This window comes from Dermacentor albipictus, chromosome 2, assembly GCF_038994185.2.
Source record: "Dermacentor albipictus isolate Rhodes 1998 colony chromosome 2, USDA_Dalb.pri_finalv2, whole genome shotgun sequence".
NCBI classification, from domain to species: Eukaryota; Metazoa; Arthropoda; class Arachnida; order Ixodida; family Ixodidae; genus Dermacentor; species Dermacentor albipictus.
The window spans coordinates 27,207,435-27,226,369 of record NC_091822.1 but is presented as its reverse complement, the minus strand read 5'-3'; the positions used below and the strand labels follow the sequence as shown (position 1 = coordinate 27,226,369).

General features: G+C 49.3%; 1 protein-coding gene across 1 annotated transcript in view; it reads right to left on the bottom strand.

Annotated features, from left to right (window-relative positions):
- Window positions 1-18,935, bottom strand: part of LOC135897904 (venom metalloproteinase antarease-like TtrivMP_A) — a 248,462-nt gene that overhangs the window by 152,062 nt on the left and 77,465 nt on the right. Inside the window, exons 7-8 of the mRNA XM_070533531.1 lie at window positions 5,851-5,889; window positions 5,567-5,688 (exon numbers count right to left, since the gene is read on the bottom strand). Of these exons, the coding sequence (XP_070389632.1) occupies window positions 5,567-5,688; window positions 5,851-5,889 (161 nt within the window). The remainder of the gene's footprint in view (window positions 1-5,566; window positions 5,689-5,850; window positions 5,890-18,935) is intronic.

Sequence of the window (18,935 nt, the reverse complement as noted above, 5' to 3'; positions counted from 1 at the left end):
CTATTGGTGAGTAATTACGCGTGAGTGCAAGGTTCACTAAGCTGCAACAACACCCAAAGTATCTGCAAAGCTTGTTGATTCCAATTCTAATACTAAGGCGTAAGCCTTTAATAGCTCAAGAGTGTCCGGGCGCAGTCCGTAGTGGACGCAGGAAAGCGGTGATCACAGGCGAGGGGAGCAAGGAGAGGAGACGCCACCGGCAAGGATAGCAGGGAGAGGAGGCTCCATGCCAGCAGCGCTGTGCGAGTGCTCGCATGGGAGAGCGCGGGCATGCGCTTGGGCATGCGCTCACATCGGCGACAAGCCTTGCAGCCGTATGGCTGTTATTGTATCCCATGCCCGCAGCCACGGCGGCGTCCGTTCGCAGAACAGTTCATTGAACAGCAACAGAACCCGCCGTGGTTGCTCAGTGGCTATGGTGTTAGGCTACTGAGCACGAGGTCGCGGGATCGAATCCCGGCCACGGCGGCCGCATTTCGATGGGGGCGAAATGCGAAAACACCCGTTTACTTAGATTTAGGTGCACGTTAAAGAACCCCAGGTGGTCGAAATTTCCGGAGTCCCCCACTACGGCGTGCCTCATAATCAGAAAGTGGTTTTGGCACGTAAAACCTCATATATTATTATTATTATTAACAGCAACAGAGGCAGTCATAGATAGGATTTCGCCTATCGCAGTTTAGCTCAGCAAAGTGCCCATAGATTTTTAAGGTCAACATTAGGTATTCTGTTAAAGATAGCACAGTTAAGGCGAAACCATAAAATATTTTCTGAAAATTTTGGGAGACTAGTGGCAGCAGTTGCGAGCGTGCACGAGGGAGCCTCTGGCGTTCCTGCTAATAAGCATCTGCTATTCCCTACACAGATATCACAAGGAGCGCGGATCCGGTGACACTGCATCCTGCGGTTTGCTTCTGCGCATGATCCAGAGGACTCGGGCCTGATCACCGACCTGAAGTTTGCTTCTGCGCATGACCCAGCGGACTCAGGCCTGATTGCCAACCTGTGCGCAGTGAGGCACCGTCACTTCCATCAGCGGCAGCACCGTCTACTTCTGAGCCTATATATACGCAACACGCACAGATAATCGACACTAGTGGCAGCGGTTGCGAGCGTGCACGAGGGAGCCTCTGGCGTTCCTGCTAATAAGCATCTGCTATTCCCTACACAGGTGGGCTTTGGTTTTTATTTTTGCCTAACTTGTATATCGCAACTGCTGCCACTATTACAGTTTTTGTCTCGGTGCTTTGTATCCATCATGCCCTCAAATGCTGAACTCGCGAAGCGTCTTGATGCACTAGAAAGTGTTCTGCAGGGGAAACTGGCTACGGTGGCTCAACAAGTTCTGGCGAGCGTTAAATCGAAGATGGCCACTGAACCAGAAACGTTTGTTGGTAACTTCAAGAAAGACTTGGAGGAATTGCAGGGGAGCCTGGCTTACTTAAATGAAACTGTTGAGGAACTGAAGTCTGAGAACGAGAAACTGAAGATTACGAACTTGGCACTTACAACTAGTAACGCAGCCTTGGAACAGAAAGCAAGTGAGCTAGAGCAATACTCACGCAAAAGTAATGTCGAACTAAAGGGTGTACCCTGCACTCAAGGCGAAGACTGTGTGGCGATTCTTCAGGCTGTTGGAAGTAAAATTGACTGCCCGGTATCGAGGGACGACATCGAAATTACCCATCGAGTTCCATCTGTCTCAAGCACGACAAATTTAATCGCAAGGTTCACCTCGAGGGCAAAGAAAGCAGAATTCGTAAGCAAGGCGCGTAAGGCGCGTCTACAGACTCGCGACATAGGCTTTCATGGAACTGAGTCTAAGCCGATTTACGTCAACGACCATCTGACACAGGAAAACAAAGATATTTTCGAAAGCTCTATCTTTGAAAAAAGAAAATCAGTGGCAGTTCCTATGGACTGACGACTGCCTAATCAAGGCAAGGAAGAACACTGACAGCAGGGTTTTTCGAATTCGAAACGAGGCAGATCTCGCGATTTTCACTAACCATGCGTAATGGCACTTCGCTTCTTCCAACATGGCTTACGATGAATCAAACGAACTATCGTCGTTGTTGTCAAATCCCAGCTGCTCAGCTATCCATTTCAATGCAAGAAGTCTGAAAAAACAATATGATGAGTTTCACCTGCTGTTATCATCGATCAATATTTCGTTTTCACTGGTTTGTGTAACAGAGACAGTTTAAGCGATAGCGATAAGAATTTGTTTTCATTTCCATCATACACTCCGGAATATTGTCGTCGCGTGTCATCCAATCACGGCGGTTCCGCAATCTTTATTTTACAAGATATAGAGTATAAATGCCGGATAGATTTAAATCTCAGTATGCCAGATTGCGAAGCAGTATGGATTGAAATCAATAATTCATGTTTCAATACCGGTGAAAAAAGCACTGTGTTTGGCTGCATCTACCGATCACCGAGCTCTAGTATAAACACGTTTTGCTGCCCTCTAGATGAAATTTTGCACGCTGTGTCGAATAAAAACAAGAACATGGTTATCATGGGAGACATAAACATCAATCTTCTGGATGAGGACTGCGCTTACAGCAGAGAATACACTAGCATCTGTCATGGATACTGTATCGAGTCGTTGTTACAACTACCCACTAGGTGCGTCTCTAACTCGACTACTCTTATCGATCATGCACTAATAAACCTGCTTTATCCCCCTAAGGCTTTTATCGTACGAAGCAACATAACCGACCACTTTCCCATTGTGCTATGTTTTCCACGTCTTAATCACGCCATGGAAACTCCATACACTAAACCCAGGTTTGACAAAGAACATTTCATAGAGCTAGTTAACAGTTCAGATTGGTCGCGCGTAACATCATTAAATGATGCTGAAGCCTCTTATACTGAGTTATCTGGCACAATTAAAGCTTGTATATCCTCAGCACCAACAATGGTTAAGTGCCGTAAACATTTTGCCTCCCCATCAAACCCTTGGCTTACACCAGCATTGTTGAAGAGCATGCGCAAGAAAGAAAACCTGTATTGTAAATGCAAAAATAGACCATTTAACCAATCTCTCAAGCTTCGGTACAAGAAGTTTTACACCTTACTGACATATCTACTTAAACAAGCAAAGCAAACATACTATGAAAATGTAATAAATGAAACCGGGAACGATTCCCGGAAGCAATGGCAGATACATAATGCGTTTCTGTATAAGAATCCTACTAGGAATAGAATAACGAAAATTCAAGAAAAAGACTGCACACTTACAAACCCTGAAGATATTGCATGCGCATTCAGCAACTTGTTTGGTATTGTGCCTGATATGCCTGGGGGTAATGACACTCGCATGCCACGCTTGACACAACAATCACTTTATCTCTTCCCAACTACACCCAGCACCCGCCGCGGTTGCTCAGTGGCTATGGTGTTAGGCTGCTGAGCACGAGGTCGCGGGATCGAATCCCGGCCACGGCGGCCGCATTTCGATGGGGGCGAAATGCGAAAACACCCGTGTACTTAGATTTAGGTGCACGTTAAAGAACCCCAGGTGGTCAAAATTTCCGGAGTCCCCCACTACGGCGTGCCTCATAATCAGAAAGTGGTTTTGGCACGTAAAACCCCATATATTATTATTATTATTAACTACACCCAGTGAAGTTCGCGCTACAATTATGAAACTTAAAAATTGCAGTCCTGGTGTAGATTTCATATGCTCGTATCATATCAAAGAAATTGTTGACAGCATATGTGAAGCTTGCAGTCACGTTGTCAATTTAATCTTTAAAACTGCCGTTTTTCCTAGTGACTTGAAAAGGTCAAAAATAATTCCTGTGCGCAAAAAAGGAGACGTCACCTTACTAGCAAACTACAGGCTCATATCCATCTTGCCGTGTTTCAATAAAGTAATAGAAAAACTATTAACATAGCGCCTATCTAATTACTTGGACACGTTCCAATTATTAAAACCAAGACAGTTTGGTTTTCGTGCTGGATATTCTACTTACCTAGCTTTAATCACCCTCACTGACAAGATCAAAGCGGAAATTGGTGGGGGAAGGTTCGTAGGATCTGTATTTATCGATTACTCGAAAGCATTCGATTCCATTAATCACAACATTCTCTTTACTAAACGCAGCGCATATGGCATAACAGGTCCATCTTTGGAACTACTGCGAAGTTATTTGCACGACAGACAGCAACAGGTTTGCATTTCAGGAGTGCTGTCTGACACAAACATAATTAACACTGGCGCTCCGCAGGGGTCCATACTCGGTCCCCTCCTATTTCTAATTTTCATTAATAATTTCTCAAAATGCCTAACTTCTACAGAATGTCTTTTGTACGCGGACGACACCACTATTTACGCCTCACATAACGACATCGTTACGCTAACCGAGCTTTTAAACGATGAACTAAATGTCAGTAGTTGGTGCAAAAAAAATAAATTGATCATTAACCCTCAGAAAACAAAGTTTCTGGTCTTTAGTTCACACAGTAAACCTCGACATAACCTACCATTGTACATAGCTTCTCACCCAATATTACCATCTAATGATTGCTCATATTTAGGTGTTCAATTAGACTCCTTTCTAAAGTTTAATTTGCATGTCAGATTCATAAAAAAGAAAGCTGCCTATGGTATCGGAGTGCTTTTAAAGGCCAGACAGTACTTTCAAAGGCACACTCTCCTGACATTGTATTATGCTTTCATTTATAGCCATTTAAATTACTGTATCAGTTTTTGGGGTCTTACATATCGCTGTTTTATAGCTCCCTTGCAGCACATCCAAAATAACGCTGTCCGTATCATTGCTTCAGCTCCTTATAACGCTCATGTTACCCCCATCTTCACTGAGTTAAGTATCCTCACAATAAATAAAGTTATCTGGTACAACCACAGCATCGTTATTTACCGTCTTCTTCAAAACCCACAATTACATTATGTCATTGGCAGGAATAGTCTTGCTAATCCTAATACTACCAGGTTCTCTTTACAAAATAACCATTTACTTCCAAAATCACGCAGCAACTATGGCAAACTAACTGTTGGTTTTGCTAGTGTGAAAACGTGGAATAATTTACCTACTCACGTGAAATCCCCACCTACATTATCGTCATACGAACGTCCACTGAGAGCTTATATTAATACCCTGGAAACTGCATCTATTCTTTGAAGTATGTTTATGTTGCTTGTTTGTTGTTGTTTATATTTATGTTGCTTATTATGTAATTTCTTTTATGTTGTGATGTGTTGCCATAGGTTTTAGTACTTTAACACTGTAGAAATTGTCTAATCCATTCTTTGTTTATAAACGCAACTGACGCCTTTTTATTTATATATTATTATGTAAGTAAGAACAAGAGGTCCCGCTGCAGTTTATAACTCTGGGACCTCTTTCTGTATAACTTCTACTGCATATATGTACCACTAATGAATGAAGCAATAAAACTTGAAACTTGAATGTTCTTTTAACGGCACAAGCTGTAAGATGCAATATATTATGCGTGGTCAGTCAAGCAAAGTAGAAGCCTTGGCATTCAATACGGTACAAGCAATAATCACTCCCATGTTAACACTTACCGAGTTCATGAGTACTGTGATGTATTCCATATGATCGCTGGTATTATTACCAAAATGCTTGGTGTGTTTGTAATCAGAAATAACATATGTCTCTATAGTGAAAGATGATAGTGCTCTTGGCTCTGTCATGGGAAAAAAAGTGTGATTTGTTAATAAAGATGCCTATGTTCAAAAAAGGGGGTTGGAGCGTAGCACGTGTAAAAACGTATGGTTATTGTTTTCGCTGAAATGACTTGCGATCATGAGTAGGCCCTTCTATAATCCGCATCACTTGATAAACACACCCGGTTCAAGGCGGCCGGTAAATGTCTGCGGAGTCCTTCCTGAAACAGATGCAATGTACTCACATTCAGTAAGTACGCAAAAGACGCGCAAATCATGGCATAGATTAAAAGAAGCTAGCGGAGCTACAAAGCCTATTCTTTACTCTCATTTCAACACAGGTACACGAAGCACCTACGTGTAAGATGACAGTACATCAGCTAAGTTAAACATTCGAGTACAGGCTCCATACAGTCCAGTTTGAGGGCTACTCTGGCGCCATCTGCCGTAATGATGCGACAGCACTGCGAAGGTGGCTCTGCGGCTCAGCCGGCTCGACGGGTATTACTTCACGCGCACTGCACTTCGCGCCGTCCAAGGTTGGGGCCGTTTTGGTTGTTAATTAGATGCCCTCCTTTTTTTTTTTCGGGCACGTGTTGTGACTGTACAATGGGCAAGCGTCGACATTACGGAGGTGAAAAAGAACAAGTACAACCAGCGATACAGCTGTGTAAGAGACTAACAACCACGAAGGCAATCTCGGCATACATTAGTACATACTTACCTGCAGGCCTTACGAACTAGAAGTAGGTAAAGGCAAGGCGCAGAAGACCAGGACTTAGGTGATTCGCACCGATCCTGCCATTTTGTGCGTCAACTTGATCGCCGTCTCAGCTTGCCAGTCTCGAGTGGCACCCGTCTTGTCTTTTGTGTTCTTCTTCCTAAGTCCTGGTCTTCTGCGCCTTGCCTTTACCTACTTCAAGCATGAACCAACTAGCCCAAGCAAGAGTTTTACTTACGAACTAGGACGGCGAAAGAAACGGGTCGGAGCTGTAGTGGAATTAAAGTAACTCAGCTTCTGCATCATATTTGTGAGAAGGGCTTGTTTTGTAAATCGTGCTACACGTGCGCGTTTCGCAGCTTGTGCGACACCAGCGATGATGGCCGGGTCAGCTGGTCAACATTAAAAAAAGAATTTTCACGACTGTGCTGATTTGGTGATTCCTTGGTGTAGCCTTAGCATTTGGTATGATCAGGATAACACTGGCGTTTGTGATGAGCAATATTTTATGCCGAGGCAGCTGATTTTATGCTTGCGAGAGCTAATTCATAGACGATAATCGTTTCGGCTACTGGCATGAGAGGCGCACATTAACATTGTGCGATTTTTCTTGGGACTTTAAATTTGCGAAATCGCCTTGCAAGAGCAAAGCGCATATGCCATCAAACGAACTCGCATGCGAAATCAAAGGTTTGAAAAGGGCATAATGAACCTCGATCATTGTACATGATGAAAGACTAGCATTCCCGTCATATAAATTCGGATCCTGTAGTTAATAAATCTGATTTTTCAGCTGCAGATGGCACCGAATGGGTCCCAAACCAATCAGCCAGGATACGCTCTAAGCATTTCGTCAACGGAGAAGAAGAAACGACGCTGAGTCTCCTGTGTAGACCGCAGAGCTTGCTGTCATTTGACTCGGACGATCATCGGAAATTTACTGTTCTTGGACTTCTACCCGTGTGCGAGAAGAGGCTCTCGCAGCACAAGATGGTCGTCGCCTCGCCCGGAGAGCACCTGCCGCGTGTTCGCCACCGTCGCAATGCCAGTTTGAGCCTGGTGACACTCGGCCCCGCGTCCCTCGACGAACTCCTGGCAAGGGAGGACCTGGAACTCCGTGCCACTCGCATGCTGGGCGAGTGGCTCAGTCAACGGGCCACCTCCGTCGATCGGCCTGTGGTCCCCCACTCAGCCTGCGGATACCATAGGAGACGCCACGAAGCCGGCAGCCCCCGAGGTAGCCTCGGAGCCCCTCAAAGATGGTTCCCCAGCACACGAGGAGCCCCGTGCTTCAATCCCACTCCCTCCCTCTGACGACGAGGACATGGACCTGTACAGTTCCAGAAAACGCGCTCGCGAAACAGATAGCGACGACGAGGAGGCAGCCGGGCGTCGCAATCAGCCGTCGAGCGCTGCCTCTAGCTCGCAGCAGCATGCGGCATCCAGCGACCGCGTGGAGCAAGCCCTTCCGTGAAGGGGGCGAGAGCCACCTCCTTCGCGCCTCCTCCGAGCGAGGGCGTGCCTGGCACCACCCGAGGTTGTCGATGTAAACAGGGAAGTGAGAAGGTGTGGTGGTTTGAAACCGAGACGGGATTCACTTCAATTACAGGCTGGCACGAGAAGTGGGCTGGCGACTTGTTGGTCACGGCGTTGCTTTTTTAGGGGCCCGCGTGCGCTCAGGAGGCCAGAGTAAATAGTAATGAAGAAGGTCCCCTAGGGGAACCTCACAAGAGCATCGCCGTTGATAACAGAAAAAGGAGGAAAGCAAGAAAGAGAGCTCGCCATGTAATAGGCTACACAAACATGCAGGGCAGCAGAAGAAACAAAATGTGGGCAGAGATTGAGGAGAAGTTAAATAGAGAACAAATAGGGGTGGTTGCGGTTACGGAAACGCACCTTAGAGAGTCCGAGGAGCCGCCAGTTATTGAGAATTATGTTTGGGAAGGGTGCAACAGAACTAAGTCGGAAAGAAAGGGAGGGGGAGTCATCCATCAGGGAGCCAAATGGGAAAGAGTAAATTAAAAATGTCAAGAGCACCTTTGGTTTTCAGGTACAATGATTTGAAAAAAAAAACTTGGCTGAGCATTACGTATTTTTGAACTTCAAATTGCACAGAGAAGAATAAAGAGTTGGTGGAGTGCATAAGCGCTGGTATTAAGGATTTCGAGAATGGTGCTGAAATCATCCTATTAGGTGACATGAATGTCCACATACAGGATTTAGATGGCTATACCAACAACAACGGGAAGTCAATGCTAGACCTTTCTTAGCAACATAACCTCGTTATCGTGAATACAGGGCCTAAATATGAAGGGCAGATCACGTGGGAAGTGGGAAACCGGCAATCGACCACGACCACTGATTACTGTCTGATGAAAGAGGAATTCATGGTAAGTTGAGAGAAATGGTGATTGGTGAGGAAGGGTATAGCAGCATAGGGAGTGACCATAAACGCGTCATATTGAAAATTGGATGTGTAGATGGGAAAGAGAGCAAGAAGCGCAAAATGGCTAGTACAAATTTGAACGCTAAACAAGTCGCAAATATAGTAACTAGTCGAAAAAGAACTTGGCAAATGGCCAAGTAAAGAGAGGGAATAAAGTGAGCTTCTAAGTGTAATAATGACAGAAATACGGAAAGAGAAACATCGTGTTCGTTAGCATGGAAAAAATAAACCGAAACGCTGATGGAACAGAGAGGTACGAGAAGCGATCGCCGAACGACAGAAAGCATATTGTCACGTGCACGCGCATATGGACGCGCACACATGCGATCAGATTACGCAAGGTTCGGTCACAGACAGTGGATGAAAGCACCGATAACGTTCCAGACACTTCCCACACATGCAAAGGCGTCCTGCGCTGTGCGATAACGTTCGTTAGGCGGCGAAACGTGTCGCAAGATGAAGACAAGTACACGCTGCACACAAACGAAAGTAATAAAGAAGCACTTGTAGCAAAGAAAACAACAAAATAAAGTTCGTCAGCGTCCGTAGAAGGGTTTAAGACGCACCACGTGGACCACTTCAGATCGTGCGCGGCGCCGCTGTCAATACGAAATGCCGTCTGGCACGACCTCATAGTCCAGTGCGCGAATTCGTCGGATGATTTAGTAGGGTCCGAAATAGCGTCCCAATAGCTTCTAACTCAGTCCCCGTCGGCGTATCGGGGTCCATACCCAAACATGGTCGCAGGGCTGGTACTCGACGAAGCATCGTCGGAGGTTGTAGTGTCGGCTGTCGGTCCTCTGCTGGTACTTGATCCGCATGCGTGCGAGCTGTCGGGCTTCTTCGGCGCGCTGGGGGTAGGTAGCGATGTCAAGATTCTCCTCGTCAGTGACGTGCACCAGCATGGCGTCGAGCGTCGTCGTCGGGTTCCTACCGTAAACCAGCTTGAACGCCGTGATCTGTGTTGTTTCTTGCACCGCCGTGTTGTAAGCGAATATTACGTCCGGCAGGACAGCATCCCAGGTCTTGTGTTCGACATCGACGTACATTGCTAGCATGTCGGCGAGGGTCTTGTTCAGCCGCTCCGTAACACCATTCGTCCGTGGATGGTAGGCCATTGTCCTCCTATGCATTGTCTGATTGTATTGCAGAATGGCTTGGGTGCGCTCCGCTGTAAAGGTGCCATGTCGCAGCAGGATGTTTTCGACAAAGAATTTCGCCACTTCGGCTACGCTACCTTTCGGCAACGCTTTGGTTTCAGCGAAGCGGGTGAGGTAGTCCGTCGCCATGACGATCCACTTGTTTCCGGTTGTTGACGTCGGAAAGGGTCCCAACAAGTCCATCCTGGTCTGCTGGAATGGCCTGCAAGGAGGCTCGACTGGCTGCAGTAATCCGGTGCCTTGTCGGTGGTGTCTTGCGTCGCTGACAGTCTCGGCATGTTCTGACATAACGGGTGACGTCGGCGGTGAGGCGCGGCCAATAATACCTTTCCTGTATCCTCGATAGTGTCCGGGAAAATCGGAGGTGTCCAGTGGTCGGATCGTGATGTAGGGCATGGAATACTTCTGGACGCAGTCCTGACGGGACAACAAGAAGGTAGTTGGCGCGCACTGGTGAGAAGTTCTTCTTTACGAGTAGGTTATTTTGAAGCGAGAAAGAAGACAATCCTCGCTTAAATGCCCTAGGGACAACGTCCGTGTGCCCTTTCAAATACTCGATGAGGTTTTTCAACTCCCGGTCTGCTCGCTGCTGTTCAGCGAAGTCTTCCGCGCTTAAAATACCAAGGAAGGCATCGTCATCTTCGTCATCTTGCGGCAGCGAGTCAATGGGGGCGCGTAATTGGCAATCGGCATCAGAGTGTTTTCATCCGGACTTTCGTCCGGTTACAGTGATATCATATTCTTGCAGTCTTAGGCTCCACCGCGCCAGCCGTCCTGAAGGATCCTTTAAATTCGCTAGCCAACATAAGGCGTGGTGGTCGCTGACGACTTTGAATGGCCTGCCGTATAGGTAAGGACGAAATTTCACTGTAGCCCAAACGATGGCGAGGCATTCCTTTTCGGTTGTAGAATAATTGCCTTCCGCTTTTGACAACGACCGGCTAGCGTAAGCTATCACGTGTTCATGTCCATCTTGTCTCGGGACTAGGACGGCACCGAGGCCTAGGCTATACTGGCGTCAGTGTGGATTTCGGTATCGGCGTGCTCGTCGAAGTGCGCAAGTATACGGGCGGCGACTGCATGCGTCGTTTGAGTTCTTGAAATGTGACGGCTTGCGGCGTTTCCCATTTGAACTCGACTCGACTTTTCCCATTGAACTCGAACGCGAAGATGGCCTCGTTATCGTTGGGTAGCTGCACTCGGGTGTCCAGCATGGCTTCGGCCCTTTCCTTGCGCACGACGCTCGTAAAGGTGCGCAGGAAGCCGCTACGGAAGACCTCCCATGTTGTCAAGGTCGACTCCCGGTTCTCAAACCACGTTCTGGTGGCGTCTTCTAAGGCAAAGTATACATGCCGTAGCTTGTCGTCGGAGTCGCAATTGATAAAAGTCGCGATAAGTTCGTAGGCCTCAAGCGCCAGGATTCCGGGTCTTCAGTCGCTGCTCCATGGCAGGTCGGTGGGTCCCGAGGTTATTGTAGGATCACGGTAGACGTTGGGGCAGCCAATGGGGTTGTTTTCACCACAATCTTCTTTGTCGACACAGGTAGAAGTCAGTGCTCTGGGGGTAGTCCTTACAGTCTGCGGCTAGCAGGCTGGTCATGGGCGATGTTGGTATTGTCCTCGGGTTTCGGGCTTGGATCGCGGCTTTGCGGGGGCGTTCGGTACATGAACGCACTAGCACCTCTACCAGATGTCACGTGGTAGTGGCGGTTAAGAAGGCAGCGAAACTGTGGTTAACGAAACAAGCGTTTCGAACTTGTGCGCTCAAAAGCAGGCTACACTCAAAGAACAATGGTAGCGGCGAACACACTCGGCGATCGTCGAAAATCTGATCAACGGGTCAAGCGCGTCGGCTTTTATACATCAATTGTCGAATTTTCTAGACTAATCGCTGGGACCAGCGCGCCTTCCATAAAGTTCTACATTATTCGCGTCGCGCACACATGCAATCAGATCACACAAGGTTCGGTCGCAGACAGTGGATGGAACCATCGATAACATTCAAGAAGTTTCCTGCACAGGCAAGCGCGTCCTGAGCTGTGCGATAACATTTCTTAGGCGGTGAAATGTGTCGCCCGATGAACGCAAGTACACGTGTCAATATCGAGAGCACAGGAAGGCAAAGAAGACGCAGTTGCCGCAGGATAAAGTAACCAGTAAATGGAAAGTACCATCACCATCATCAGCCTGGTTACGCCCACTGCAGGGCAAAAGCCTGTCCCATACTTCTCCAACTACCCCGGTCATGTACTAAGTGTGGCCATGTTGTCCCTGCAAACCTTAATCTCATCCGCCCACCTAACTTTCTGCCTTCCTCTGCTACGCTTCTCTTCCCTTGGAATCCATTCCGTAACTCTTAATGATCATCAGTTATCTTCCCTCCTCATTACGTGTCCTGCCCATGCCCATTTCTTTTGCTTGATTTCAACTAAGATATCATTAACTCGCATTTGTTCCCTCACCCAATCTGCTCTTTTCTTATACCTTAACGTTACACCTATCATTCTTCTTTTCATAGCTCGTTGCGTCGTCCTCAATTTAAGTGGAACCCTTTTCGTAAGCCTCCAGATTTCTGCCCCGTACGTGAGTACTGGTAAGACACAGCTGTTATAAATTTTTCTCTGGAGGGATAATGACAACCTGCTGTTCATGATCTGAGAATGCCTGCCATACGCACCCCAGCCCATACTTATTCTTCTCATTATTTAACTCTCATGATCCGGATCCGCAGTCACTATCTGTCTTAAGTAAATGTATTCCTTTACCACTTCCAGTGCCTCACTACCTGTCGTAAACTGCTGTTCTGTTCCGAGACTGTTAAACATTACTTTAATTTTCTGCAGATTAATTTTTAGACCCACCTTTCGGCTTTGCCTATGCAGGTCAGTGAGCATACATTGCATTTGGTCCCCTGAGTTACTAAGCAACTGCAATGCTTCTCAATGCAATGCAATGGGAAATATACCAGGAGAAAAAGTCTATTCTTCAAATACTGGTGCAAGCAAATTAAAAGGTGAAAGTGAACGTTGGTTGTCAGAAATACGCGAGAAAAAGGCCACACCTAGAATATTTTGGAATTACATGAAATTATTAGGCAGGAAGTCAACAACACTACAACAACATATCCTAGACGAAGATGAAATCAGACTTGAAGGAGAAGCGGCAATAAATTACATTCGAATTATAACAGCCGAGTCTTTCCAAGCCAATGACGAGGTTGTATTTGAAGAAAAAAGAGCATGAATGAGACCCAAGTGGAAGTGGCTGGTGCCGACAAATTTCAACTGGAAGAAAGCGGAAGAGAAAATTTCTACGCGCACAGCCACAAGGCTAGATGAGGTTCTCGTTAGGCTGAATAATGGACTAGGACGAAAAAGTAAGGAAGTTCTGGTGAAAGCAGTGGAAAAAAAATTCAAAAGATAGACGAATACCAGCCAGTTGGCGACAAAGTAGAATGAATTTATTTAATACGGGTAAGGGGGAGAAAGGTAGAATTCACTCGTATAGACCATGGAACATTACATCGGTAATATACAGGCCAGCAATGGAGGCAATCAAATTAAAGCTTCAAGCATGGGCAGAGAATAATGGTATTTTGAGAGAACTTCAGAATGGCTTCAGAATAGGTAGGCGTTTAGATGATAACCTATTTGTTCTTACTCAGTGTATTGAAATATAAACAGTAGACAGCAGACCGTTACATGTGGACTTCTTGGACATTACAGGAGACTATGACACTGTAGACCGCAATATTTTGTGGGATATTCTGGAAGGAGAAGGCTTAGGTGACGATTGTCTACATCTTTTGAGAGAGATTTACCTAGCAAATACTGTTTGCGTTGAAAGGGAAGCGATGAGGAGCGAGGAGAAAGTTCTTATCAACAAGGGACTGAGGCAGGGGTGCCCTTTATCCCCACTGCTGCTTATGGTGTACATGGTGAGGATGGAGAGGGCACTAGAAGGTTGTAATATCGGATTTAATCTGTTATACAAACAGGCGGGTACAGTAGTAGAGCAGCAGCTCCCAGGTTTATTTTATGCGGACGACATTGTGTTCCTAGCTAACAAGCAAAGGGATTTGCAACGTCTGGCTAATATCTGTGGACAAGAAGGAACAATTTAGGTTTCAAATTTAGTGTGAGGAAATCAGGTGATATCGTATTTAATGAAAACAGTGAACAGACAGTGACGGTACAGGGCAGGAAATACCTCGGGTAACAGAATATAAATACCTTGGTATATGGATAAACGAAGGCAATGATAAATCGAAACACAGGAATAAGCAATAACAGTGAAGGGGAAGAGAAATGCAGTCATAATGAAGCACAGAGCGCTGTGGGGATACAATAGGTACGAGGTCCTCCGGGGGATGTGGAAAGGTGTGATGGTTCCAGCACTTTTGGAAAAGCGGTTGTTTGCTTTAAATCAGGTCAGTGGGTCGCCCCGCGTCGGGCGCTCACGGGAAGACTACAAATGAAGTTGTGCAGGGTGATATGGGCCGGACTAGTTTTGAAATGAGGGGAGTTTGCCGTAAGATTGAGTATGAGGAACGGCTGAAAAAATGGAAGAAAGCAAATGGGCAGGGAAAGAGTTAAGGTATCTGTACAGGAAGAACGTTGATTCATTGTGGAGGAAAAGAACTAGGAAGCTTACCAGCAACTACGCGGCCTCTAAGGTGGGCAACACAGCAACAAAGAAGGTCAAGCGGAAAGTAAAAAAGGCTGCAATAATCTCATGGGTGGCGGCAATGAAAAAAAAAAACCTGCCATGAGTATCTACTTAGGAGTAAAAAACGAAATCACGAATGAAACAATTTATGATAACTGAAAGGGAAGCTCATTACTTTTGGAAGCGAGATTGGTATGCCTTAGAACACGCACCTATAAAGCCAGATATAAGAAGGAAGAAGAAGCATGTGCTTGCTGCGATAAAGCTAGGGAAACAGTGGAGCATGTTTTATTAGAACCACTGGCCTCCTTGAAGCCCTTGGGTTCAGTGAAAGCAGTGGAAAAGTAAACATGTCCGCAATAGGCATTAGTAAGAGGCGATTGGACGACTGGAGGAAGAAAAGTACGAAAATGGCTAAAAAGTACACGTAAAAAAGCACAGTTGGCGATAGGGGATTAGAAAATTTGGTTGTGGGAGTTCATAATGTTTGTTTTATTTTTTTATTGTTTAACCTAGGTAGGACATTAGGCAGTATAATAGAAAGAGCTTGGTGGCGCAACCCACTGTCCCGTTCCAAAGGGGACGCTCATAACATCTATCTATCTATCGATCCGACGCGCGGTCTGCTCCCAATGGCGGCGCACCCGGCGCAGCGTCGTCTGCCAGCGGTCCGGCTGCACACGAGAACGCTACCGAAGCGATGGAGCTGGCAGAAGAGACAACCACCGTTTCGTCACCACAGGGCCCCGTGCACCCCCCGGCACGGTTCCTGAAGGACCCGCCACGCCAGACTGCTCCGCGGCCGAAGCCAAAAGGGAAGAAGCAGCACAAGCAGAGAAAGGAGCCAGCCGATGTCTCACCTTCGTCTCCCGAGGCAACGGATGACTCGCGGCGCGCGCCTGGTACCCCGGTCACGCCTAGCGTGCCTGGAGCGGCAGTGCAGAGGGACATCGCCGGCCCGTGAGCCGACATCAGACGGCTTCACTCTGGTGCTGTCGAAGTAGTAGATGCGACGTGCACGGGCCCTGGAGAATGCTGCGCTCTCGGTTGACCCTGCGGTCGTCGGTACGGTGCTCTTCCGTCCCTCGGCGCCCGGCGGAGCCTTCCAAGGAGCACCGTGCCTTGCACTTGCCGCGGCCCTCTTTTCGAAGCCCGGTGTATTAGCAGTTTGCGTCAACAACAGGCGTAACATCGTGGCAGCCGACACCACCACCAAGGAGTGCTTGGAGGGGTTGCTCAAGCTCGCTGAGCTGCACGCGATCCCTGTCACTGCCCGACTACTGGCCGAGCGCGGCAAGAGCGCCGGCTTCCTGCACGGGGTGAGCGGGCTACCTGCACACATGGACCTGCTGGGAACCATGGAGTCCAGCATTCCTGTGCTGTCGGCAACGATGGACGGTAGCACCGTCACCATCCATTTTCGCGGGACCGGTGCCCCCGGAGCACGTACGCCTCTTCAAGCTCGGCTTCAGGGTGAGGCCAGCCAGGCCCTGTCCAGCACAGTGTCGGCAGTGCGGCCACTTCGGGCACGTTCTGGAGTCCTCTGAGTGGCCGACCGACTGCATCTCCTGTGGAAAAACCACGGGGCGAACGTCTCCTGCCAGACCGTACGCTGCAGGAACTGCGGGGCTCCCACAGGGCGGACACTCCTGCTTGCCCCAAATGTCAGGAAGAACGCAAGGTGGCCAAAATCCTGGCTTCCTCCAAATCGCCATTGTCGAGGCGCGCTGTCAGGGCAGCAGTCCGCGACGAGCAGCGGCCGCAGCAGTCCTCACCTCCGGAGCGGTCTTGTGCCAGCGTGCTGAAGGGCCCCAGCCCCGCACCCGCGCCTCCGGTACCAACACCTCGTGCCTCCCACCACCAGGAAACACAAGACACTGCTGTGCCTTCTGCCCAGACTACCATGGATCAGCTGATAGTGAACCTGCTTCTCATCATGGAAGCAGTCAGCACCATGCTACCAGCGGACCACCCGCTCCGGTCCATCTGTCTCCAGCCAGTGGCTTGCCATCAGCCAGCCAACCACCATGGCTGATCAGCCAACAGCAAGGAAGGGTCGCCGCCACCCAAGTGTTCTCCAGTGCAGCACTAAGTCTCTTCGGCGGTGGCACGCAGACCTTTCGCTGCATCTCCTGCAATGGGACTACGACGTGCTTGCTCTACAGGAGGTGTATGCGATGGCCGAGGACCTGCGACTCTCGGGATACACCGGTTACTCAGGTGCCACCACCTGCACGACACGCGGTTGCACGGATGCGCCGTGCCTCAACGACGCCCACCAGCCCGGCAAGCCACGGACAGCCATCTACGTTCGGCGCAACCTGGCACACGCTGTGGTTCCAGTGGCCGACGTCGTAGCAGGCTCCTTGGAGTGTTGTGCTGCTACAGTGCATCTCGGCAGCCAAGACACGACCATGGCGAGCATATACATACGACCAGGAAAGCCATGGGACTCCTCCATCCTTGTCCAGCTGGCTCTACGCCTCGGGAGGCAGGCAGTCCTGTGTGGCAACTTCAACGCGCACCACGCAGACGGCGGAAGCCGCCGCTGCTCCAGCCGTGGCCGAAGCCTCCACGACGCCATCAGCAGAGCCAGACTGGGAATCCTAACAGCGGAGGACGTACCTATGCCCGCCGTGGAGTGAACTCTTCCATCAATCTCTCCCTTACCATAAAAGAGTGAACTCCTGGGCACAACTCCGGATACTTGGGGTTCGGACCACTTCCGCATTGTGATCACCTCTGTGCATGGAAGGAAGCCAAAGACCAGAACTTTACACGTCATGGACTGGCCTCTGTTTAGGAAGCACTGTAGTGAGGCGGCCTATCACTATGACATTTGGACCATGAGGCGGCCACCGTTCAGTGCTCTGCCCCACCGGACACCCTGCCCCTGATCTCCGCCTACTCAATCTCAGTGCCTCCAGGAGTAGCACGCAGCGCAGGGCAATTCGTACAGGGAAGACAGAGCACTGGACTGAATACAGACGAGTGGATGCTTGCTGTAGAAGACAGGCCCGGCGCAGGAGGAACCAGAGCTGGGTGAGCCTGTGCTCCAGCATCAAGGACCGTTCAAGGGACCCCTAGCCTGGCGAGTAATCAAGTCACTCACCGGCAAGAGGACGAGCCGTCAACCCGTCCTCGCTGTGGCCAGCTCGCTGGGAATCAGCGAAGAGGCCCTCGCGGAACTTCTGGAAGACCGGTTCGCCCCTCCCATGCCACAGACTGCAGCCACAGAGACACCCTTTGTCCATCTGCCCACCTTCCTACACAGCATCCACCCTGCTTGGACGTCCAGCCAGGTCGCTGCCCTATGCCAAGAGCCACTTGTCGTGCATGAGCTCCAGGCGGTACTGAGGCGAGGGAAATGCCGCAGCGCACCAGGAGCAGACGGTGTAACGCCACAGATGCTCCGCAACCTGGCCGCCAGCGAGCAACGGCGCCTGCTCGAGTGCTTCAATGAGATCTGGCAATCAGGGCAGGTGCCAGAGGCATGGCGCACAGTCATTGTGGCGCCCATCCTCAAGGACAGAAAACCGGCAGGGAAATGTCATCCTATTGACCGGTCGCCCTCACCTCCGCTGACTGAGGGGTGATGGAGGCCGTGGCCCTTGCTCGACTGAACTGGGTGGCCCGTGCTCGCGGCTTCCTGGCAGACCCACAGATGGGCTTCCGGTGGCGGCGGTGCATTTCGGACTCCACCGCGGACATGCTGTCCTCCCTGGAGGACGCCAAGGCCGTTGGGGAGTTCGTGATGCTATTGCTGATCGGCGTACAGAGTGCCTTCGACAGCCTCCCTCACGCAGTCATCCAGCAGGGCCTGGACCTCCTCGACATCTGTGGCAACCTGCGGGAGTTCCTCTCGTCATTCCTGCACAATTACGCCCGCAGGGTACGTGTGGGTCGATCGAAGAGCACCCCTCGTCCAGTCGCTGCAGACGTGCCACAAGACCCATAGGTGAGCCCCTTCCTTTTAAACCTGGCCTTGGCTCGGTTTCCTGCTGCCCTGCCGATCGACCCTTACTTCCCCGTGCAGTCTTCAATCTACGTGAACGACATCACCCTATGTGTGCGGGGATTACCGCACCACATCCACAAGGCAAGTGCAGCCCTACAGAGAGCCCTGGACACTGCGGCTGACTACTTGTGCAGCCTCGACCTTACCATCTCGGCCAGAAGGACCGGGGCTTTCGTGCTGCATCCCAGAGCAGCAGCCCACCGCTTAGCTGCCCGGCTGCACTTGGAGGGCGTCCAGATCTCGTGGAGCAAGGCA